The sequence below is a fragment of the Egretta garzetta genome, unplaced genomic scaffold (genome assembly GCF_000687185.1).
Source record: "Egretta garzetta isolate BGI_Z169 unplaced genomic scaffold, ASM68718v1 scaffold589, whole genome shotgun sequence".
NCBI classification, from domain to species: Eukaryota; Metazoa; Chordata; class Aves; order Pelecaniformes; family Ardeidae; genus Egretta; species Egretta garzetta.
The window spans coordinates 245,300-269,714 of NW_009266282.1; the positions used below are offsets into that span (position 1 = coordinate 245,300).

Sequence of the window (24,415 nt, forward strand, 5' to 3'; positions counted from 1 at the left end):
ATGCTGTCTCATTTCCTGTTTAATCCCAAGGAATGTTAAAGGTATTGTCTTGGGCATCGTGCTAGGAAGTGTGGGGAGGTGGTGGTGGTAAAAATGTACAAGAGAAGCTTTAGCAATTGTGGGACTTGGCAGAGCTAGGAGAGACTAAGGTAGTAGCTTTCTAGACCCAAGTGATGGAGGGGAGGGAGAAGTACTTGGCAGCAAGCTATAAACTTTAGGCTCATCTAAAGACCAGAGGGGGGATGAAAGTGAGCCTGAATCCTCATCTGTAGCATTCTTGGTTGAGAGTCAGAATTGACGCATGTACAGTTCTAGTCAGGGCATAGCAAGGGGAGAGAAGATCGAAGCTATCTGTTGCAAATAACTGAAAGCTTTAGCTTCACATCCAACAGATTTGAGCTCTAAAGAATTTGATGGGGGGTGGGCTGGTAGTATTAAAAACTTTGCCAGTAAACCTGAGTTTTTTTGCCTGCACCAAGCATATTGTGGTTTTTTTCAGTTGTTAACTGTGCTGCTCATGGGCCAGCTTTATAAAAAGGCAACCACTGTGCTTTAGCTCGGGCATCTCAGACCAAAGGTGACCCACGCTGGTGCCTGGTGGTCTGGTCAGCTATCCCATGCTCCCAGGCCACACATGGAAACCTCTCTCACCTTTGCTCTCAACTATTCTTCTGTAGACTGAGGAGGTGGAGAAAAGGATCTTTAGAATAAAAGGAGAGGAAGAGAACAAGGACAGGTAACTGAGTGTGGGGAGGAGGCCGATGTGTCTAGAGTGGGTTTTGGACAGATTAAGCAAGGAGGGTAGGGGGGAAAATGAGACCTAAACTGCTTAGCTTTGGTTCCTCACTCCTGTATGGGCTAAGTGAGATGGGAAAGAGAAAAGAATGGAATTGTGTTGTTAATGCATGTGTTAGGGCTGCTTTAATATGGTTGAGTAGTGAGTTTTAATTCTGACTCTTGGGTTCTGCTTTAGTTTACAAACTTTGTTGTTTTGGATGGGGAGAGAAGTCAGTGCAAAATACAGAAATAATTAAAAAAAATGCATATATGGCTTTCCAAAAGAAGGCAAAGTGCTGCTTGTCACTCACTGCCCAGGGACTGCCATGAACTTGCATGTTCTGCAGGCTGCATGAGGTTGGGGAATGCTCTCAGCTGTACTTGGAGACTGTAGACACACCTGGACCCTATTCATGGTCGAATATACAAAATCAGCAGATGTTTTCAGTCATGGTAGCATGTGAAGTAGTTAAGTTCTATAAATAACTGTATCCATCCACTGCTGCCTCCACTTCCAATCATCCTGGTATTACATACCTCTGGCTCAGATGAACAGAATTAGACTTCTGTTCGTCTCCCCAAAGCCTTCCCCTCCCAAACCCCCACTATTTTCACTAAAATCCAGCTTTTGTGGTGGTGCCATTTTAAGCTTCAGAAATAATTACTAATACTTCCATGTTAATGATTGCTTTCAGTGACTGCGTTTTGCCTTTGTAGCTGAAATGCTAAATTGCTTAATTTGTCTTATTAATTTCCAAAGAAACTTAATTGGTTTTGGAGTACAGGATCTCGGGTAGACTTGCTCAGGCTGAAGCTCCCCTTAGTGAGGACTTCCCAGATGAGCTTTAACTGCCCTAATTTAAACACAGAGAAGTTAAATAGGTGCCTGATTATGCTCAGTTCTGTTTCTAGCGAGGACAGAAATGAACACCCCGAGAGAGCAGCTCATCTTGTCCGAAGATAAGCAAACGAAATGCCTCCTAGGTGTACCTGTCCCCCTCCAGTGACTACAGAAGGACTGGTAGTTTCATGCTGAAACACCTAACCCTTTTTCTAGTTGCCTGAGTTGTTTTCTGAGCAAGTATGATGCAGCTTTGCAAAACTCGCCTCACTTAGCTCTATAAGCCAAACCTTTGCCAGCTGCTTTGCAGACCTTTGTCAAAAATCTGTTGTTCTACACTAAAACAGTGCTGGTTTCACCATAGTATTTTCCCCCTAGGCACTCTGATGTTAAGCGCAAGATTATTAAACTTGCAGACTGAACCAGGGAAGTAATAATGGAACCAACAATTTCTGCATTTCTGTAGAAACTGTGCAAGTTTGAATTTAGAGGGGTTTGGGTTTTTTTTTTACTTTATTACATTCATGTTTCTTTTACCCTTTTTCCTGGCAAAATTTGAAGGTCTTCCAGTTTCTTAAGATTTTGCTGCTTCTCATGTAGACGGTTGTTCTTGAAAGAAAGAAGCACAGCTTTTGTCTTGATTGTAGGTTTGCATTTCTTAAATCCTTGAAATACAGTGCAAAAACAAAAGCCCAGGCTCCTTAAGTATTGCTTTCCTCTTGGTTCTTTCATAACCTTTTTGATTTCTGGAGAATAACGATCAACTTATCCATACAAAACCACCTTGCAGTGACTAGGGCTGTAGAGAAAGTTACTTGGCGGTGTGGGTTTATTTCTTGCTGTTGTTTGGCAAAACTGTGGAAAGCAGTGCACAACTAATTCAACTGTCACCCTTTTTCCTTGCTGCTCAAGGTCCATCCATCAGGTTGTGTTTTATTTGGAATTAGTCCTTTGCATAAACACGTGTGGTGTATTTTGCGCATGCAATGACAAGCAAATAACGTCTTTTCTAAAATTAATTTAAATAGTTTCTATGGAGTGAGTATATAGTTAAACTAAACCTGCTGACATTAATAATTTGGGATGTAACTTGCAGCTGGAGTGCTTGCTTGCTAACATATGCATTTGTTTGTTTGCAATGAACAGCCCGAATCACCTAAACCCGTGAAACATCAGGCAAGTGTTTTTCTTTATGCTTTTAAAGTTATGTAGGCAAACTGATATATATTATTCTATTTTCTGTCAATTTGTATTTCTAACACGTGGGTAATTTTGTAGAGGTATACAGCTAATAGTGAACTTTATACATAATTTAGCTGGCATTGAGAGAGGGGCCTAGCGAACAGCTTACAAGTTCCTCAGCATTGCAGAGCACTTTTTGCCACTTAGTGGTGTTACTCTGTCCTGAAGCAAAGGGTCACCCTCCCTAGCTGACCTTCTCCAGTGTGCTGGCAGTGTGCTTGGTTAATGTGCTGCTGAGAGGGCACAGAACACTGTATTACAATTAAAGTACTAATACAAGATAGATTAATGGAAGCTTCAGACTTCTTTTGATTAATGTACTGTTTTGTCTGAATATTTTCATAGCTACTCAGGTAACCTGATAAAGACTTTGATCTCAAGTGTAAAAGGCTTGGCATAACCAACTGTGTTCCAAAATCAGGTGTTCCCCCTGACTTCCTAGGATAAATGGTGTGAGTGACGTGGTATCTGTCCAGTGTTGCTGCCTGAATTCATGTTTGAGCTTCAGCTGCCCTTGTTCCTCAGGTTGGCTGGAGCCGCCATGCAGATAATGCTGTCCGTGTCCTGCTCCCCTGTCCCTCTCCTCCTGTGGGCAGCAGTAGTCCCGTCTGTTCTAGACCAGCTCCTTGCACAAGAGTAGGAATTGCCGTGCTCCCAGTGCTATGGAGCATAAAGATGAAGGTTGGGTGGAAGTTGAGGGTAAGACTGTGGAAAGAGAGAAAACAATTACTGCCATGTGTTATGCAAGATAAATGCTCCACTCCCTAACCTGAGATGGTAAGTGATGCCTTTTTGTCATGGGCATGAGCCATAAAGAAACAGCTTTGCAACAGCTCCCAAGGGTATAACCAAGGTTTGGTAACTGAAGAAGCTACCATGAGTTAGTTCAGCTGATTGTATTCGTCCCCTTACATTTTCCTCAAAGCTGACTGTAGTGCAAACTTGACTGTACTGGAAAGGAAAATAATAAAAGAAACTTCAAGTTAGGTCTGGTATATTGGAAGCAAAAAGAAGTCACATGGACAGCTGTGATGCCTTTGCTAGTGTGTGGTAATTTGTTAAACCTCTGTAACCCAATCATGCGTCTGAGCCCATGGTCTCATTTTCAGAAGTTACAGACATTCTTAGTATTTAACCTAATCCTCCCTCCTTGCAAACCTTGGTCAAATCTAAGGGTTTTACCAAAATATTTCTCTGTTCCAAAAATAGATGGAGCAGTGTTTAGTTTAACCCTCCTTTTGCTTAGAGTTAGCATGTCAGGGTTGAAATAAACTGTTTGTTGGCAAACATTTCAAATGTATCAGTGGAAATGTGCTAATCCAGAAGTGTTGATATTGCATAAACCATAATCATTAACATTTCTGTTTCAATGTCATTTTGAACTACAGAGGGGATCCCTGTTGTATGTGAGTAGCATGTAGTTTTCCCTGCCTCACCCAGGCTTCACCATGACCTGAATCACTGGGATGCTGGTTTTTCTGAAACTGAGACGATAACCTGTCCTTACTTAAATGTTGCCTTGCATGAAATATTGCATGACTTCACCTTTTCCACCATAGAGTGATACTGCTTTTTCCAAGTTCTGTTTAGATCCTGGAGATATGCCATAGGCCAAATTTACACTCTTTCCAAAAAACACTGAACGCTTCTAGAAGATAATTGGGTTTTGGCTGTAAAACAGTCAATCTAAAAATGAAAACTAATAAATAGGAAGCTGTTTAACATAGTGTGAGAGGTTTGCTGTTTCTTAGCAATGGCTACAATGAGTCTGCTTGCGAGTGCGAACCACAGAGGCTGGCTGGGCTGCGACCGCTCTGTTCATTCTCACGGTTTTCACCCACATCTGAGGACCCATCTGAATGCTTTCTTTAAATCCTCAGAGATGATCATAAAAGTGAGCTACAAAGAACTTCTTGCATTCAGTTGGTGAATTTGAGTAAAATTATTTTATGATGCATTGCAGAAGTTCTCTGCACAAAACCAAATTAAGGTTGTGGTACACAGAAGCACTTTAAAGCATGGATGAAGCGTGCCAGCAGCGAGATGCGTTCCGGTGGCACAGCGATGTTCTGTGGAGGAGTCAAATGTTGAAGTTGGTGTGCTTTCTTTTCCAGAATAGCTAGAATTTGAAATGTAAGCTGTGACATGCTTGCTGCATTTAATATACGTAATGTAGTTTATTTCAAGCTGCGTACAGCATGGTAAGCCAGCTTCTTGTTTTTATACTTGGTGTCTTAGCAAGAGCTGACAGCAGTGTGGTTGGGAGAGGGGAATGGGAAGAATGGTGTAGGCAAACACTTTCCCACTACCTGATGCATTTATATAGGAAACTTTTAGAATATAAATTGCACATATAGTGGTTATAACAGGATCTAGTTTTTCTCCAATTGTGGATTTTTTTGTCAATTTAAAAGTGCTGCTGAGAACTGTAAAGTTGGCAGACCTAACATATAGTGTGTGGGCACTGTGGCCTGCATAGTATTTAGTGTGCTCTGGGCTAAGACTCACACATTTATTTCTTCTTTAGTTACTTCGAAATTCAGAGACTATGTAGTCCCAAAGGGAATAGATTTGGAAGTAAACAAGTTTTGAGCAGATATCTTGGTCACATTAAAGGATGAGCAGCCATTAGTTTCCAGGAGGACTTGAAATATATTTCAATATAGAAATAAAAGCTTCTTTTGGGTGTTAATTAGTGAATTTTAAAAATTCTGTGTAAGAATTGACCTCATGTGGAAGTCGTGAGACTTACATTTTCCCATTCTTTGATGCTCAGTCTGGGGCCTTTATTCATCTATGCTATAAATAATTGGAAAAAGCAGGTTTATGAACACAAACATCAGGTTTTGAGACTACATTCCAGACAGCTTCACTTTTTTTTTTTAAACCATCCTTCAGAGCAGGGAGACACTGTCATAGTTCCCTGTGTACATACGTGCCTCCTGGGCTCATGGAAGCAGCACAGACTTTTTTGTTACCAGACCTCCCCATGGACAGCAATTGTAAAAGCTGTTGTGCAATTTCCTTAAGATAAGTACTTTGATTTCTACATCCATTGGCTTGAACTTAAAGATTTTTTTTTTTAAAAAAAAAAAAAAAGCATTAAACATACTGAGCAATGCTGGCTGAATTGAGCAATTTGAAAATGATCTTTGTATTTAGTGTTGCTCAGTTCCATTCTGGCATGCTCCTCAGGTGCATTCAGGTCAGAGGCGTTGCAATGATATGAGTGTCTAGCAGATTGAAAGTCAGTATTTCACTAATTTGAAAGTAAGTTTGAAAATAGGTATTCCAAAGTAGCTATACTGTCAAATTGCTAAACAGGGAGTTTACGAATAACCTTGCACTAAAATCTTAAGGTTAAATTAGTGTTTCTCTTAGCGTTCAAAGTCTGTGCCTAATTTCATTAGCCCAAAATGTGAATTTTCTTTTCCATGTTCAATGATTTTCAACATCCATTAAGTCCTATTCCGTCACTGCTCTGTGTGTGTGTGTTTAAAAATAAAACAACCCCTTCCCTGAAAACCACCCCCAAAACAAAACCAAAAAAAACCCCAAACAAAACACATTTTTCACTTGATGGAGGAGACTATCAGTGGATTTAGAAGTGAGGGGGAAAATAACCCCCTTCTGAAGGTGCTATCACTGCCACAACCTGAGTAAAATGGCTGCCAGGAAGAAGCAGAGCATAGGAGCCCTTAATCGCCTGTGCACTGTGCTTATGTCTGTTTATTTTTCTGTTTGTGTGGTTTTTAGGGGGAGCTGGAGCGTCAGCTTCTTCAGGCGAATCCCATTCTGGAATCCTTTGGGAATGCAAAGACAGTGAAGAATGACAACTCTTCCCGCTTTGTGAGTTACTCCTTTTCTCTTTACAGTCTGTGAATTTGGATTGCTGTTTATGGAGAAATTCCCTTTTTAGGTATTTATCTACTTAGTATCAGCAGCTTTCTTTGTTCTTTCCTCCACAAGTTCAGGTTCTCTTACAACGCATTCTGTGTTGTGTTGGGGTCACTGAAATGCATCCTTACTGGCTCTTGGCTTTAATTTTATCCAGTTCCTAACTTCAGCCATCCTTGAGTTGACAGTAATGTTCATAGTATAACAAATCTAACTATGCTGTAGAGCTAAACTGTGGCTTGCATGCCCAAATTACTGCTGAACTACTATAAAGTATGAAGGAATAGGGCATCAACAGGGAGTCTGGCTAAGTATGTAGCCTTCTTGTCAATAGCTATGACTTTATCAATTGATTGGTTTAGAGAGAACATCCTTAATTTTTTTTAAAAAAGTAGAAAACTTGCATATAACAACCTCTCTAAATCTCCATGCCCTCCTGTCTGATTTACAGAAGGAAAGCCAATAGGACAGTATGACTTGTTCAAGGTGTTGGGTGCTCTTGTGGCTGGCTGATGTTTTTGTTGGGTCAGTGCCTTCTGCTCACATACTGTTTCAGTGGCAGATAACCACTTTTGATGTGTTCCATTATTTTAAAAATAGAGGTGGAACTCAGGGTAAGTAGCTATTTACCACTTCTTAAAAATTCCTTCTACTTTGAAGGAAAAAAATAGCCATCTCCTGTTTCAGGGGAAAGATGTTTTTAGTACAACTTTAAAACTGTATAGGAGGTATTAAATCTGTTTTCTTGTGAGAACAAAACTAAAATTTACAGAACAAATGAAAGATTTCTTGGCTGCCTTGATGTTTCAACAGTTGCTTGGATTTATAATGTATGAACTCAGTTCTGATGATAAGGACTCTGGAAAACTTGTCTGACTAAATCCCTTTGATAGCCTTTTCAATCAAGAAGGGAGAGCAGAGTACTGCAGAAATTCCACTTTGATAATTTTATAGCGACATTATTTACATTACTGCCTGATGCTTATATATGTTGGGTATAGGATTTATAATATCAACAGGTTTCACTGCACAATAACTCTACTTTGCTACATGTCTTGAATCCATTGAAAATTGTACTAATTTAATGAGGATACTTTTTTCCTAAAAGATGTTAGCATCTGTTTTGTATTATATTGAAGTCCGCATTGCCATCGTGAACATAATCACTCAGATGGCTCCAGCTCTGTTTTTATAAAGGAGCAAGTATAATGCACTCCAGATGGTGTCATCTCATGCAGAAAAAAATAATCTTTAGTAACAACCATTTTAAAATCTGACTTAAAAAATATGTATCCTCCCACAAAATGAGAAGTGCTGTTGTTCAGCCTGTACAGGCTTGACAGTCTTCACCATGCTGCAGGAGGATGCCAGCCTGTTCCCTAGTCGTTGATAATACCAAATAGGACTGAGATAAGGCTAGTGTCGAATGCATTTCTTTTTTTCTTCTACCAAAGGCAGTGTTCTCTTGTGTTTCAGAAAATGAAGTCTCTAGTTTGCAGTGGATAGGAGAATGGACTTGCTGGGTTCATATTGCAGAACTAAATGCTTCCTTCTGATGTGGTTTTTACAAAGCTGTGTACTTAGTGCTCTAATGATAGTGTAAACAGCATTCAGTTGTTAGAGGCTGCAGTGGTGATGACATAACTGATAAATTAAAGATTTCATAGCAAGATTTGCTAGTGCTAGCCAGAAGGATGTATTAATATTTTGCTTTTAAGAAGATGAACTAGGTAAGTGACCTCTCTAGTATAGACTTCAGTGATGACAGAACTTGAACTTTGAAGCAGGGAGCATGTGGGTCCCCTCTTCTGATGTGTCAGCTCATTTAACGACTGAATTTCCTCTCAATTATTTTTGTTCATGGACAGCAGAAATTAAATAACTTTTAAGGGTGAAACAGAGTAAAGTGGTTCTGAATCATACCAGAAAGAGCCACTGACTAGACCTTATGTGATGCTTCATGCTTGTTTTTGCATGTAATGTGGCAAATTCAAGCCATGTCATTCTAAGAGGGCTCTGTGGTACCTGTTCTGGTTAAAAAGTTGTCAGCTGCTATTCTTCACATGCTACTGCTGACATGTGTGTTACATCTAGTCTATTGGCTGAATTTCATTAAAATGTCAGTTCATTCTTGTGACAGTTATAAATATAGCTTTCTGGAATTATTAGTGAGCAAAAAGTATAAATGCTTCAGTTACAAGCTGAGCTTAAAGTGTTCTGTTTCTTCATACTCAGAGTTCAAGTGCTGGCCCCTGACACGGCATGCTTGAAAACAAGCCTTGTTCCTTGTGGTCATCTTAGTGCCACTGGCTTCCCAGCCAAACTGCAGATTAAGCAGTAGAGAGTAACCATTGAAGCTAATTTAAAGTATTCCACTAATTTTCTTGAAAGTTGGAGAAATCACTTTGGGTTGAAGATGTACAACCACAGTCACAGAGCAGTTGCTTTGCTCAGACTAAGTCAAGATAAGGCTGGCCGGTGGGTTGTACCTTTCTCTGGATTCACTGGTGTGGTTGTGGGGAGAAACTTAGTCACTCTTGCACACGCAAGTCTTTCTGACATGAATGGGCTTTGCGGTAGAAGTTGCAATAGCCTAAATGATTGCAGCATCTTGTTCAGGCATAAGTCTGCAGCATGGCAAGATACCCCCCAATATACGCTTCCTAGGTTGGGCTATTGCTAGAATACAAATACACAAGCTTGTAGAGTAGAATATTTAATATGAAAATTAATAATACAGTCCCTGAGCTGAATGGATCTGCCAAACAGGAATTCACCTTAATGCACTAATAGCACTAATCAGTCAGACTTGAGGTAAGTGAGGATTTGGATACTGATTGTAAGAGTGCTTTTGGAAGGCTTCCTCAAAAGGTGGCTTTGTGCAGATACCATGAGAAGAAGCATTTGGACAGTCGTTAGCAAACTGCTGTGATCTTCCCTGATCTCTAAAACCTGTTCATTTGTGGATAGAAGACTGTAGAAATTGGATATGATGAAAATGGAGAGCCCAGGGTAGTCATGGGGCATTCCCACTGTTTTCTTCACATGTTTGCAACCAGGGGAATACTTAACAGTTTAATGAGCACAAATCTGAAATACAGGAATGGTGCTGTTAAGTGGTCCAACTGCAAGGTGAAGCCTGTTGGGAATCTTTGTAGTCAAGTGAAAAAATCAGATGAGAGAGCTGATGTGGCTTAAAACTGGTATAATACATCCACTTGCAACCGCTTTCTTTGCAAGAGCTGCTCTATTTATGGGAAGTGTGCTCTTTATTTGGTCCTTAGTGGAGAAAAGGAGATGTATGTGGAAGACATGGGTATATTGTGTCTCACTACTGTGGTTTTAACTCCAGCTGGCAACTAAGCCCCACACAGCTGCTTGCTCGCTCACTCCCTTCTTCCCCCAGCTCTATATGCTGAGCATGACACCATGCTCTGTGGGATACCCCTGGGGTCAGTTGGGGTCAGCTGTCCCAGACGTGTCCCCTCCCAGCTTCTTGTGCCCCCTCCCAGTCTGCTCGCTGGTGGGGTGAGAGGCAGAAGAGGCCTTGGCTCTGTGTAAGCCCTGCTCAGCAGTAAAAGATGTCTTCATCAGTGTGTTATGAACATTATTCTCATCCTAAATCCATAACATTATTGCAATAAAACAGCTACTAGAAAGAAAATTAACTACCACAGCTGGACAGCATCCACTCCTTATTCTATGCCATCTATGTCATGATCAGGTCTCACCTATCCAATACTTCCTCATTAACCACCTGCCTTTCCATCCTTTGATATAATACACAGATATCATTCTGTTAGGCTATGGACCACCCTTGTAAAATGTCAATTGAGTTAATTTAGTCCATGACTTTGGGCTCTATCTCTCCTGGTGGTCACTCAGGACAGGGAGAGATTGTGTGTTCCATGGTGTTACTGGGCACTAAAGCCAGGTCAGGTCACTGTTGCACTCGCACTGCTTCTTGGAAGGCTTCTCCTCCGTTGGTTCAGGTGGTTCCTGCTATAGTAGTCCCTGTAACAGGCACCTCAAACCATGGGTTACAGTGCCTTTGGACCAGACCATCAGGTTTAACATTGCAGTGAACTCTTCCTCTTGCCCCTGCTCTGACTTGTCCACAGACTGCAGTCCCAGAGGGCTGTACCTGCTCCAAAATGAGCCTTATCTATGAGCCACAATCTCTCCAGGGGTGTACCTGCTGCGGCATGGACTTACTTATGGCCACATGCTTTGAGGTGTTCCAGTATGGCCTCATGCACAGCCACTGATTCTTCAAGGTGTACCTTCTCCAGTGTGGACTTATCCTTGGGCCACAATCCCTTCAGAGGTACCCCTGCTGCAGCACAGACATAACCACAGCCACAGATGCTTAGAGATGTACCTGTTCTGGTGGGAACTTACCCATGGCCACAGATGCTTTGGGTTGTCCTGCTCCCACATGGACTCACCTACAGGTCACAGTCCCTTTGCTTCAAGTTCACACTGGAGTTCCAGCCTGCCCAGTACAGCAGCACAGGAACCAGCAGTGATGCCCTGGCCATTGGCCAGCCCAGGCCTGTGGCCATGGCTGTTATCAAAATGTTTCCAGGCACAGCAGAGTGAGATGACTGCACTGGAGCAGCACAGCAAGCAGTGAGAGCAAAAAGCAGCCACTAACAAGCACTGGACTCTAATATATGGCAAGGCAAGCAAGCCCCATGGCAAGCACAGGAGCCTGCCTGATTAATAGTGAAACAGCAATAACAGCTATAAATTCAGTCCAGAGCATTCCAATCAAATCTGTTGTTATCTCGACCCCTTTGAGCCCTGTGTTGGGTGCCAAAAAGGACTGTTGTGGTTTAACCCCAGCTGGTAACTGAGCCTCCTGCAACTGCTTGCTCACTCACCCCGGTGGGATGGGGGAGAGAATCGGAAGGGTAAAAGCAGGAAAAGTTGTGGATTGAGATAAAGACAGTTTAATCTTTTTACTAGGGCCAGCTGTGACAGGACAAGGGGTTAATGGTTTTAAACTAAAACGGGGTAGGTTTAGACTGGATATAAGGAAGAAATTCTTTCCAATGAGGGTGGTAAAACACTGGAACAGGTTGCCCAGAGAGGTGGTGGAGGCCCCATACCTGGAAATATTCAAGGCCAGGTTGGAAGGGGCTCTGAGCAACCTAATCTAGTCAGCGGTGTCCCTGCTCCCTGCAGGGGGGTTGGACTAGATGACCTCTAGGGGTCCCTTCCAACCCAAAACATTTTATGATTCTGTGATTAATAGGGAAAGCAAAAGCTGTACACGCAAACCAAGCAAACTAAGGAATCCATTCCCTGCTTCCCACCAGCAGGCGGGTGCTTGGCCATCCCCAGGACAGCTGGGCTCCATCAGGTGTAATGGTGGCTTGGGAAGACAAAATACTGTAACTCCCAATATCACCCCCCTTCCTTCTTCCCCCAGCTCTATATGCTGAGCATGATGCCATATGGTGTGGGATACCCTTGGGGTCAGCTGTCCTGGCCATGTCCCTTCCCAAATTCTTGTACCACCTTCAGCCCCTCACTGGTGTGGTGGGGTGAGAGGCAGAAATGGCCTTGGGTCTGTGCAAGCCCTGATCAGCAAAAAAACGCATCAGCCTGTTATGAATGTTATTCTCATCCTAAATCCAAAATATGGCACTAAACCAGCTACTAGAGAGAAAATTATCCCAGTTGAAACCAGGATACTTAGTCCTTTCTTTACAAACCACTAGAAAAGAGAGGGGCCATGTAGACAAGAGCAAATCCAGACTTTGGAAATGGAAGTGTGATGGGCTGGGCAGCACACTGAGGTTCAGGGTTGCTGCAGATAAAACACCTTTAGGCACCAGTAAGTTTGCTACAGAAGTGTTTACACTGAAAATTTCAGTGTTGCTTTCAACCTTAGATGGTGTGTTTTGTCAATGTGAGAAATTGAGCTTCACTTTCAGAAGTGTTTTTCATAAGTCTGGGTTACAAACCTATCTAGAATCCTCATTCTTTAATCTTTAGAAAGTGTTTGTGTGCAGAGTAACATACTCCATTGGAATGATGGCTGAGCACATTGGAGGGAAAAGATTTCATTTGAAGTTGTGGGAAATGCTTGTTCTATGCCTGCAAGTAGGATTATGTTTTTATATAGACAGCACTGTTGTGTTAATTAAAAAAAAAAAAAAAAATCGTAATTACAAAAAAATCTCATTTTCTTTGCAGGGCAAGTTCATTAGGATTAACTTTGATGTTACTGGTTATATTGTTGGGGCCAACATTGAGACATGTATCCTTCATGCCATGTCATTGTAAAATGCAAGTTTCCTGCTTGTTTTGCTTTTAACCCTAGAATACATTGGAATGCTGTGAAAGGCTACCACACTTCTACATTCCTTTGACAGCAACCATCTCTTCCTTTGTTTTAAAATAGCCACTCAAATATCACAAAGTCAGCATGTATACGCATGCTTAGAAATTGGATACTCCAAAAATGTAGCACTCTGAAATCTGCTGGATTTTCAGACTAGCCTTAACACCAGGGTGTATTAAATAGAGAAACCATTTCAATTGTGCTTGCTCTATTGACATTTCTAGGAAAAAAAGGCTTTCCTGATCAGAAGCTGAGCTGCTGTATTGTGCCGAAAGCTCGGCTTTGCTCTCATCAGTGCTGCAGAAGCAGCTCTCTGCCTGGAAGGAGATGATGCTCATCATAAAATGAGAGTTGGAAGTGCCGGGACACCACCTGTTTTCTTAGGTCTTCTAGTGTATGTTCAATAACATGAGACCTCTAGCAATTAATACTGAAGCTTACTCCAGTTTTAGCTTTAAGTTTCTTTTTTATTTATGATTGTGTAAGAACAAGTAAAAGTACTTGCACTGAAAGCCCTTCTCTAAAGTTGATTTCTTCATACTAAAAATAATGTTTTAATTTTTTTAGTTTGTTTAGCCTGTTTTCTGGGGGAATAGCAAATAGGGTGGTCCTCAAATTATGAAATCGGAAGTCTTAGTAAAACAATATCATGTGAGTATTAATCATAAACAGTGTTGCAGTTAAGCTTTCCTTCTGGTGCTGTGAGTTAAACTGCTTCATTTTAAGTGCATTGAATGTTTGGAACTGTCACAAAATAGAATTTCCCAGTAAGGCTGGGAGAGATCTATTCTTATTCAAAATATGCTCTAGTGCTAATTTTTTTTTTCATTCAGCACAGGAATGAAGGCAGTTTTTGCTTTTATGAAAGTTCAGGTGAATTGTTTTGCCTAGAGCTCTGTGAAAACAGGAGGACTTAAGTCATAGGGAATTTTTCCTTCATCACAAGAACTCATCCTTGCTCATAACCTGTGTTGTTTCAAATCCCTGTCCCATGTTTGCTTTACAATATGGAATATCAAGAAATAAAGGCTCGCATAACATTACAGCTTATGGCAGCTTACTAGGTGCTGTCTGCTGCACAAACTGAATATTGGAGCTGTTTAAAGGCAGTGCAGCCTGTATGTAAAAATGCAGTGCTCGAAAGAAATGACACATGCGCTTCAGATGAAGTACTTCTGAGTCCAGCAGCTGCTGGGTTTTTGGTATTAAGAGTTCAGGTATGACTTTAATAGAAGAAGTGATTGAGAAAGACTGGCCAGCTCCCCCTCTCACTTGGACTTCATCTAGACCGCTGCAGACAATTGTAGCAGGGAAGTGCAGTCAACATCCAAGAAATGAGTTCGCTGAAACTAAATGTGGGCTTCTACCAGTTGGAATTTGAAATATCTTATTTAAAGCTACTGAAAATTCATATTGGAGATAGTCCTCACACTACCCTTAGAGCTCTGCTTGGTCGTAAAATAATTCTATAGCCTGCTTTGAAAGTTTTGTTTGCATTGGACATTTTTAACCAAAAATTGTATAAGATCCTTGACTTCTTATCATCAGACTTGTTGGAAAAGTCTCGTGCTGTTCGTCAGGCTAAAGATGAGCGGACATTTCATATCTTCTATCAACTACTAGCTGGAGCAGGAGAACACCTGAAGTGTAAGTTGAGAATCTAATTTTATAAGCCTGTTGCTTCTGCGTGCCGCATCTGTTATTTCAGAGTTAACACAGTCGCGTTTGAACTATTCTTTGGTCTTGAAACAGTGAGTTTTAAAGGAAGAACGAAAAGCCAGGTGGCTTTGTTTTGAAATAACTTCTGAGTCTTATCGAGTATGCTGTCAAGCAACTGTTGCATTTCAAGCAAATGGCTCCCACATGACAAAGTCCAGCTTGGGCAGCCTCTGGCTGGGAATCGCCAGATTGAAACTGCCGTGCTCCCAGCTGATAAATAACAAACCTGGTTGGCACTGACAGCCATATCTATTCTGGACTATGCCTTCAAACTGGGCAGAAAAGCAGCCCTTTTGCCCTTTTACCAAAACGTAATGAAGCCCTGTGGTTTTCTTCAGCCATTGCAGTACTATGTTGGTTATCTTCTTCTTCCCTCCCCCCGCCCTTGGTAACCTAGACTTTCTGTTAGGTTGTGCTAAGTGAAACCATATGAAGGTACAGACTTCAGAGAATTGATCCACTCTTTCTCCTCCTGTCTCAGACAAACCAGTGTTTAGCATCCTCAATATGGTAATCATCAATACCTAACTCCATTTCTGCCTGTGCCTGTTACCTTTCAACAGAGATACTTCTTTTAGGATACTGCAAATAAGGATTTGAGATTATGCTAGATCTGAGTTGGGTAATGTTCTGTTTACAGGCTTAATGCATTAAAGAGCTAATGTAGGTTGCTACAGATAGAGATTCTGGGAATCTGGCTTCAGCTTCTGAGGCACACTCGTATTTTTAGAGTTTCAGAAGCTGGTATGATGGCACGTAGCCATATTTGAGGAACTGATTTTGTAAAGTGTAATATGCATGTTTAGTGAGAACAGAGTACAGGTGGGTGTGAACAGCATTTCTTTTGCTTATTTTTCTGTCTCTTCCCCTTCCCCCCGATACAGCTGACTTGCTGCTTGAAGGATTTAACAATTACAGATTTTTATCTAATGGCTACATCCCCATTCCTGGGCAACAAGACAAGGATAACTTTCAGGAGACTATGGAAGCCATGCATATCATGGGATTTTCGCATGATGAGATCCTGTGTAAGTTATTGAGCCTTTTTGGTATTTAAAGTGTGCTTTTTTCCCCTTGCACACGCACACATACACACTTGCTCATTTAATGTCACCAAACTTAATGTTGCTTCAGTGTCTTGACAGCCTGCAGCAAATGCTTAATATGAGCTAGAGTTGAACTACAGCAATTTGCCCAAAAAATACAGTACAAATTTTATTTCCTTTCTGAACTCATACTTTGAATTTGGGAGGGGAGTGACACAAGTAACAGAACAAAAATTTAAGTGAGCCCTCTTCAATAAAACTGTTGCATCTGTCTCTTGATAACACAGCAATGCTGAAAGTGGTGTCTTCAGTGCTGCAATTTGGAAATATTTCCTTTAAGAAGGAGAGAAATACCGATCAAGCTTCTATGCCAGAGAATACTGGTAAGTTGATCACATTTGTATGGCTTTAACTTGTGCTGTAGCTTTCTTCCTGCTATTTGTTTAGTGTGTATCGTTAAAAGTACAGAGCAGTCTTCTGAGCTTCCTTGATAATGTTCTGTGCCAAAAAGAGGCCTTGACTGTTGTAGTAACCAGTGGGCAATTATTAAAACTCTCCTCTTCCCATTCTCATAGTGCAGACAAACTTAAGTATCCATCAACAGAATTTATGCTGTTTGCATTACTTCTAAACTTTGAACAATTATTTCAGTTGTAGTCTTTTTTTCTTGCTATCTATGAAGACTTAAGTACTAGGAAAAAGTGCATGCTTAAATCTGTTTGTTTTTTTTGGTTCTTGAGAGCAGTTTTCTTGCCAACGGTAAGAGCCCTGGAGCCAAGCACAACTTCCATAGTGAAATGGCTGAAGATAAGAATGCTGCATTTAGAAAAATCTTGATTTCTGAAGTGGCATAGCAGTGTGACTAAGATTTAATTTATCAGTTAGTATCCACAATGTGATCAGCATTTTGAGGAGTACACTTCTTCACAAAAAAGATAGCTGCTGAAGCAAATCTTAGGCTTTTAATTTAATACTTCGGTGCCAGCCTTTTAAGTGCTCTCATGGAAAGCCAGCTTTGAGAATTGACACCAGTGGCAGGAGCAGTAAGAACCATCACTCATGGGACCTGCTACACATGCGCAGCTCATTCTTGTCTGTGTCTTGTTTCATAATTGTCCTAAATTGCTGTGCATGTAGGTTGCTTGTAATGTGCAACATTTTTGTCATTTCTCAAGGTGGTGGCCTGCTGCCCCAAGTGCCCCAGCAAGGAGGTGTGGATTCAAGTCTTTGGCTTGATCTTTGGCTGGCAGTTGGCAGTCTGAGTTTTGTAGGGAGGAAGAAAGGTTGGGTGAGGGATTACCGATCTGGGCTTTTAGTGCCAGCTTAGACAACTCGACTGAGTCATCGTCAACTTAGAAGGTGTGGTGTAGAAAGGCACAAATGCTTCTTGCTTCCTGACCATCTAGACTTTTGTTGTATGACTGTTGTTTTTGGACATGCATTCTGAATTATAAGATTGGGTATTAATATATTAATACTATTGGATATTTGTAATACCAGATACAAAATTCTGAATTACAAAGCAGAGTTGCTGAAAAGCTCAGTTCATAGTTAAAGCATGTTTCTGTTCTCTGGATTTGAAATTTACTTTATTTGATTATGTGGTATTTGTTACTGTATGTTTCTGAAAACACTGAGTGAAACTGATCTCTCCCTTCTTGTCACCTGTCACATCTCACTGTAATAGGTTTCCCTAGCATCCTCCAGAGAAATAAGTGTGTCTTGATAGTGATTCATCTCATTTAGGGACACATGTTTGAAATAGGTCAGCTTGGTGTCTCCATAGAAGGGAAGGAATTTGTGCGTGTAGTAGAGATGTGAACCTAATTTAAAGACTATGGAAATCAAATTCTACCCTATGGATAATAAATATAGGTAAACAAATCTCTGTTTCAAGTGTAGATACAAGAGATGGCAAGAAAGCCATACAGCCTTCATGGATGAAGAGGAGGGAGAAGCTGTATTTAGAGAACCATTTCCTGCTTACCAGATTTGGAAGAAGCCTGTCTGCTGAAAGGGCAGAGGTTCACAAGCAACCTCATAAAGTTCATGCTTCAGCTATGATAGGAGCTTTTGAGTATCTTTGGTTTATAATATTTCACAATTTTATATCCAAAACCCAATAGTAATAAAAAGCACATCAGGGTAGTCAGGTATTTCTACAATCGCGCCTTTTAAATGGACCTTCCTCAGTTACAAACAAAAAAGATGAATTATGCTTTTTTTAAAGTGCAATAATAATCAAGCTGAAATAGTGTGAACCAGTCCAACCCTTAGAAGTGGTAGAGCTTTGACTTGAAAATGGTTTGGTTTCGGTCAGTCAAACCTCTGAAATACTGGCTACAGCCTCCTTCAGTGTCCGAATCAGATGTTATTTTTAGTATTACCTCTGCTATGGTTTATTGTTATTATTGTTACCTAAGCTATGGTTTATTACAAACTGGAAAGGTAGATACAATACATTACGTGTCACAGGGTCGTGAAAGAGGAGCCCAGTGTAGTGTTTGGAGTACTGCATGGGGGGAAACCCCTCCTTCCTCAAACCTGTAATATCCTTTATATAGTATCTGCTATGCCACAGTACCAAGCTGGTGCTCATAGCTACTTAATATTTTCAAGTTTGTGCTGTTTCTTTTTTTTAAGATCCTGACAGCACTTGCTACTTGACACCTAAGGTTTAGGTTTTATCTGATGTGCTGATGTGTATTTTTATACTCGAAGCACAGAAATGCTCCTGTATGTAGCTCAAGTGAAAGGCGTGCTCAATTTGTGATGCTACACTAATTTCACTGGTTGTGTGTTGATTCACAAACCCTTCTAAAGAATATATGGCCAGACAGAGAATCTCAACATTAAGAGCAAGTAGTAGTGTTGTTAACACCAGCAATAAAAAAAAAAGGCAGAGGAAGCTCTTACATATTGGTATTAAAATCTGATTTTAAAAATGGCTTTTTTCATCTTGACAGTAAAACACTGAGCTGTCAGATTACAAAGCTGAGGGGTTACAGTGCTTACTTGGATGGTGTGGAGGGCTTCCTTCCTGGCAACACTTAGCCAGACCTAAAAATACATTTAGTGTCACTTCCATTTTTAGAAGTATGGAATCATAAACACCTAACCTACGGGAAAATTTATTGAGAAAAAGGGATTGATGCAGCAAGAATATGTAATGATGGTGTGGGTTTCAAATAACGAATGCGACACCAGGAGAGTTCGTGCTGGCTAAAGAAAGCGCGCTGCTGCTTGTGATGTTATTCTGTATAAAAAATTACATACCCATGTTTTAAATAGTTTAAAAAATGTATTTTAATATAGGCTGTAATAGAAGCAGTACACCTGCCTAAATTGAAACAGTTTTTAAGCAACCTTAGTATGATGGAGTTGAAGTGTGGTGTCCTCGTACTGTGCTTTTTTTTTCTGGAGATGAGAAAAACGAATGTTCTGAGCAGCCTGATCTAGTTAGCAGTGTCCCTGCTCCTGCAGGGGGGTTGGACTAGATGACCTCTAGGGGTCCCTTCCAACCCAAAACATTCTATGATTCTATGATTGATTCTATGATTCTATGATTCCCTTTTAAAGTAACAAAACGAACACTTGTACATGAGCTATGGGCTGTTACATGACTTCCCTGCAATTTCATGAAATCTGGTGTTTTCCGCACTCCCCTAAGAAAATTGCATGGTGTATGTCTGTAGGGACTTCCATCAGCCTTTGACGTGGAAGCCCTGTGGACACGGGCTGTGACACAGGGCAGGTCTGTCCCCAGGACAGAAGCACGTCTCCCTGACTGCTATTTCAAGTGGCAGTTCAATTTTTAAGCTGGCGTATGACAGCCTTTGTCGGTAGCTTGTTTCACCGATGTTGCTAGCTGCTGTGGAAGGGGGGAGGATTTAAATGCTTCCATTTATTGCTTTTGATCTCCAGTCGCACAGAAACTCTGCCATCTACTGGGAATGAATGTAATGGAGTTCACCCGGGCCATACTTACACCGCGCATCAAAGTTGGCAGAGACTACGTTCAGAAAGCCCAGACCAAAGAACAAGTAAGTTCTAAAGATGTAGTGACACTGTACCTCATCCTGATTAGCTCTTAATAAAGAAAATTGGAATTAAGTGTGTACTGCCACTGACTGTGTTTAAGCTTCCTGTCTTTATTAAATGTTGTTCTATGGTAAACATCAGTGGTAGAGTAGAATAAACCCTTCCCTTTCCTTGCCCCTCTGCTGGTTTCATCCTTTAATGTTATTGTTACATGTATCAAATGCAGAGAGAGCTTTTGGGTTTTTTATGGAACAGTTTAAAAACAATTTTTTCAGAATATTAATCGAACTGCATACTATTTCTACTGCTTGTTTTCATTCCTCACCTTCATTAAACTTCATTAAACTTCTTCTGTTACTTAGTTATTTGTGATAACATCCATGTCTGTTCTTTTGATGACTCCTCCAAGGTAAATAAATTTTCCTGTTTGGATTTTCAGGCAGACTTTGCAGTGGAAGCTTTGGCAAAGGCCACCTATGAACGGCTGTTCCGCTGGCTTGTTCACCGCATTAATAAAGCTTTGGACAGGACCAAACGACAGGGAGCGTCTTTTATTGGAATTCTGGATATTGCTGGATTTGAAATCTTTGAGGTACTTCAAAACACTGCTAATCAGACTTTTTTTTTTTCCTTTTCCCTGTTAATGCATGTTCAGGACTAAGTGTAGAGCCACTTAATGCATGCATGTTCCAAGGCTGCTGGAGGGTTTTGTTTGGTAGTGTGCAAATTCTTTGACAACCCTAAACTACAGTGCCAAAAAGTCATACTTTAGTCTAAATGGTTCTCTTATACATGATGGGTTTTCCTACTATTCATTGTTTAACTATATGTAACAGGGAACATAAGAGATTTGAATAATGCATTTTCCAGTTTTCTTACAACACGTTTGAATGTTTGAATTTTTGTAGTTGAACTCCTTTGAGCAACTCTGCATTAACTACACCAATGAGAAGCTACAACAGTTATTTAACCACACAATGTTTATCCTGGAGCAAGAGGAGTACCAACGAGAGGGTATAGAGTGGAATTTTATTGACTTCGGACTGGATCTGCAGCCTTGCATTGACTTAATTGAAAGACCTGTAAGTCTGCACATTAATAATGCTCTAAGGAGAAGAGGTTCCATTTATGGGTTTGTCTTTTACTGCCTGCAAATTGTAGGACTATACAGAGATTTCTTGTGGAGCTGTCACAAAAAGTGAATTAACTTGAAGGCTGAAATCCAAAGTCTAAAATACCATGTACCATGTAAAATACCAGTAAAAGGTTTTATCTTTATGGGATTTTGCCCTGATGTTAGGGTAGAACACTGAGCTAAAGATACTAAGCTACTACTTTATACTTTTTTCCCTAGTACTAATGAAGTGTTCAGTCCTGTTACTTCCATATTAAACAACGCCATTGTGTTATAGGCGCTTTAGGGTGGTGGCTCAGTTAGAAAGCTTTTCAAGACTTATGGTAACTTTTTTTTATTTGAATTCAATAATGGAATTTCTGAAACTTCATTTAGGGTAGAGTTTTCCCCACAAATCTGCCTTGCGACTAGGAAAGCGGTATCTTGGTGGTTGTTTTAGTCACTGTACTTCTTAACATATTCTTCTGGTTGCTGAATATGTGGAAGCTGAAGAGGGAAAGTTATCATTCTTCATGCCTCAGAACTATGCTGTCAAAATTATTTTATGACCTTTTAAATTAAACCTAGGGCATTGCAGTTACTACTCCCTACATTTCTGTGTGTGGATTCTAGAATACACGTAAGCTGCTAATGATGCTACGTAGCCTATGGCCCATGAACCCACACTGCTTTTCTTTAGAGAGGGAAAAGGGAAATCTTGTTTCAGTTAGCAAAGGTTTGCACTTTTTGTGTGGAACTTCAGAAAGTGCCTCCTCGGAATGTAAAACCTCTGGCAAAAAGCCTGAGGGGTAAGTGTGGATGCTTTTAGTAGGCAGATGAATATCCTAAAATGCATCAAATTACTTTTTTAAAAGTGAATGTCCTGTAAATGTGACGCCATGTCGTAGGCACATAGAAACATCTCTCTTCAAATGTGCAAGCTTTACATTCACTAGAAACTCTTGAAGTATAAATGATTATAAACTCTTTTTTTCTACTACTTTCCTATGTGCATCTTCCCTAAGGAAAATGATCCCGTCAAACAATTCTACAGCTGCAAAACACAGACATTGTTTGTTCCCTACCTCACTTTAAGAATAAAACCTTCAAATGGAGTGCTTAAATTGTATGGAAAGAGAGACAGTATATAAAACCATGCTGGCTGCTCAAGTTAAGCCTGCCGAATCTCTTTGGATGCTGCTACTGGATGTCAGCACAGGGCTTGGCAAGGGGAGGCTTGGTGGCTGCCACAGGAGTATTGGGTGGCTGGGAGGGATAATTGTCTTCAGTTTAGCCCACATTAAAGCATGACATTAACTACTGTGGAGATGTGGGTGAGCTGCTGTGTACGTACATGTCACAGAAATGTTTGGAAGGTAATTCTGGAGGTCATCTATTCCAGTCTCTGCTCAAAGCAAGGCTCTAGTCAGCACTAGATCAGGGGTCTCATGTCTGGCTTCAGTATACATGGAATGAATTTGTTTGAACCAGTCATAATGCCGTTCATTGAACTGGACTCCTCCACAGCTTGTTTTAATTTAAAACAAATTTGAATCAGTTTAGACAGCTTCTTATTGTGGCATTCAATGGTGTGTTTTAAATATTACAATTTTTTAAAAATATAAAAAATACATATATGAAGTATTAACACAGATTAAATCCAACTGGATTTCAGGCAAATCCTCCTGGTGTGTTAGCATTACTGGATGAAGAGTGCTGGTTCCCTAAAGCTACTGACAAGACATTTGTGGAAAAATTGGTCCAAGAGCAAGGAACCCACTCCAAGTTCCAAAAGCCAAGACAGCTAAAGGACAAAGCAGATTTCTGCATTATTCACTATGCAGGGAAGGTAAGGGTTAAATGTTAAACACTTGGTTAGAAATGTTGGGTTTGGGAAAGTACTGTGGGGTATAGCTACCAAATTTAGAAATACCTGTGTGGGAGGATGGCCTTATTTCATTTTCTTAAATGTGCTCAGGAGTGCTGTGATGGAACTCTTGCCACCAAATAGACAGAACTGAAAAATCTAAATTAATGCTAAAATTAAGCAAATATTGTCAGGTCTTACAGGTGAGTTTTTTCAGGACTTGTCTTGAAAATCTGAATATTTATGTTTCCAAGTTGATGGTATTGCTTGAAGTAGAGCTGCATTGATACCCTCTTCATTTTTAACTCCTCACTTCACATAAGATTTTCTGTATAGCCCCTTTTATAGGTAAGCTGATATCTTTCTGGTTTTACAGTTAGTTCAATCTTTATTTTCCCATTGAAGGATGGAGCTCAGCTGCAATATGAACAGGTCCATAAAATAACTGTGCAGTTCTTGTCAGCATTTTGTGGAACCTTCATGATCATCAGCTCTATTCCATAGGGCCCTGCTATGGAATTAGTTTCATAAATAGTTAAAACTTAATCCTAGTACCAGTTTTTGCTCTGCTAATTAGAAAAAACTGTGCTAATAATTAAGAGTCATCCTTTAATTCTCATTTAAAGTACTATTGGCTTCTTGTCATCTAATCTTTGTCAATGGTGGCAAGTAGACAATTGTACCAAAAATTGAAATAAATTATACATTTTATTGTATCAATATTTAAAACCGTAACTTAGAAATAATGACATCATCAGTGTTACTGCAGTTAGGAGTAGATTAGTTGGGAAACAAAAGGTTAGCTTTAGGTAATCAAAATGAAGTAAAACAGCTTGATGCCTGCCTACTAGAAAGTAGCTGTTCTGAAGAACGCTTTACTCCTGCCAAACTGAGCGGGCGTTTCTGGGGTGCTGGTGCTGCATTGTGTACCTGCCTCTGACAGAAGGCATTTTTCAATTTGCTATCAGAATGTGTATTTCCTTCAAAAGTAGAATCACTTGTAAAGTAGCTTTTGCTGCAAGAAGTACTAAGATGACGAGCTGATTTGGGTTTGGATGCTGGGAGCATTTAAATGTGGCGTTCCTTCCAAAGCCCGTGTTTAAAAACAGAAAACTCAGTTTGTTTGAAGCAAAACCATGCTAGTCTACATTGGCCTTGGGGAATTTTAGGGCTCTCTTTTGGGCTGGGATGAAACCATACTGGTAGCATTGAGTTTTCAACTGCTGAGCTGTAGTTTAATTGCAAACCACAGAATTGGTTCTTTCAAGATAAGAGCTTTGTTTGCTTGCCTTGGAGAACAAAGTGTTTAAGTATAACTGCTATAGTGAAATTAAAAAAAACCCCCACAAACATGTTGCAGCACATCCTTAATTTACTGTCTAGTAATTTAGATAAAGTAATTAGGATCTATACTGGAGTTGTTTTTACGTCTTCACAGTGAACAGCGAAGCCTTATTTTGGCAATAATGCTAGACTGAAAATGTATACCAGCTATTAGTGAGCAAAAAGTCAAATT

The 24,415-nt window shown here is 40.4% G+C and overlaps 1 protein-coding gene across 1 annotated transcript in view; it reads left to right on the forward strand.

The window, feature by feature from the left end:
* Positions 1-24,415, forward strand: part of MYH10 (myosin heavy chain 10) — a 102,065-nt gene that overhangs the window by 50,714 nt on the left and 26,936 nt on the right. The window contains 10 exon segments of the mRNA XM_009647238.2: positions 2,765-2,794; positions 6,617-6,709; positions 12,965-13,028; positions 14,661-14,759; positions 15,716-15,859; positions 16,165-16,260; positions 19,802-19,920; positions 20,358-20,510; positions 20,827-21,000; positions 22,708-22,881. Coding sequence (XP_009645533.1) covers positions 2,765-2,794; positions 6,617-6,709; positions 12,965-13,028; positions 14,661-14,759; positions 15,716-15,859; positions 16,165-16,260; positions 19,802-19,920; positions 20,358-20,510; positions 20,827-21,000; positions 22,708-22,881 — 1,146 coding nt within the window.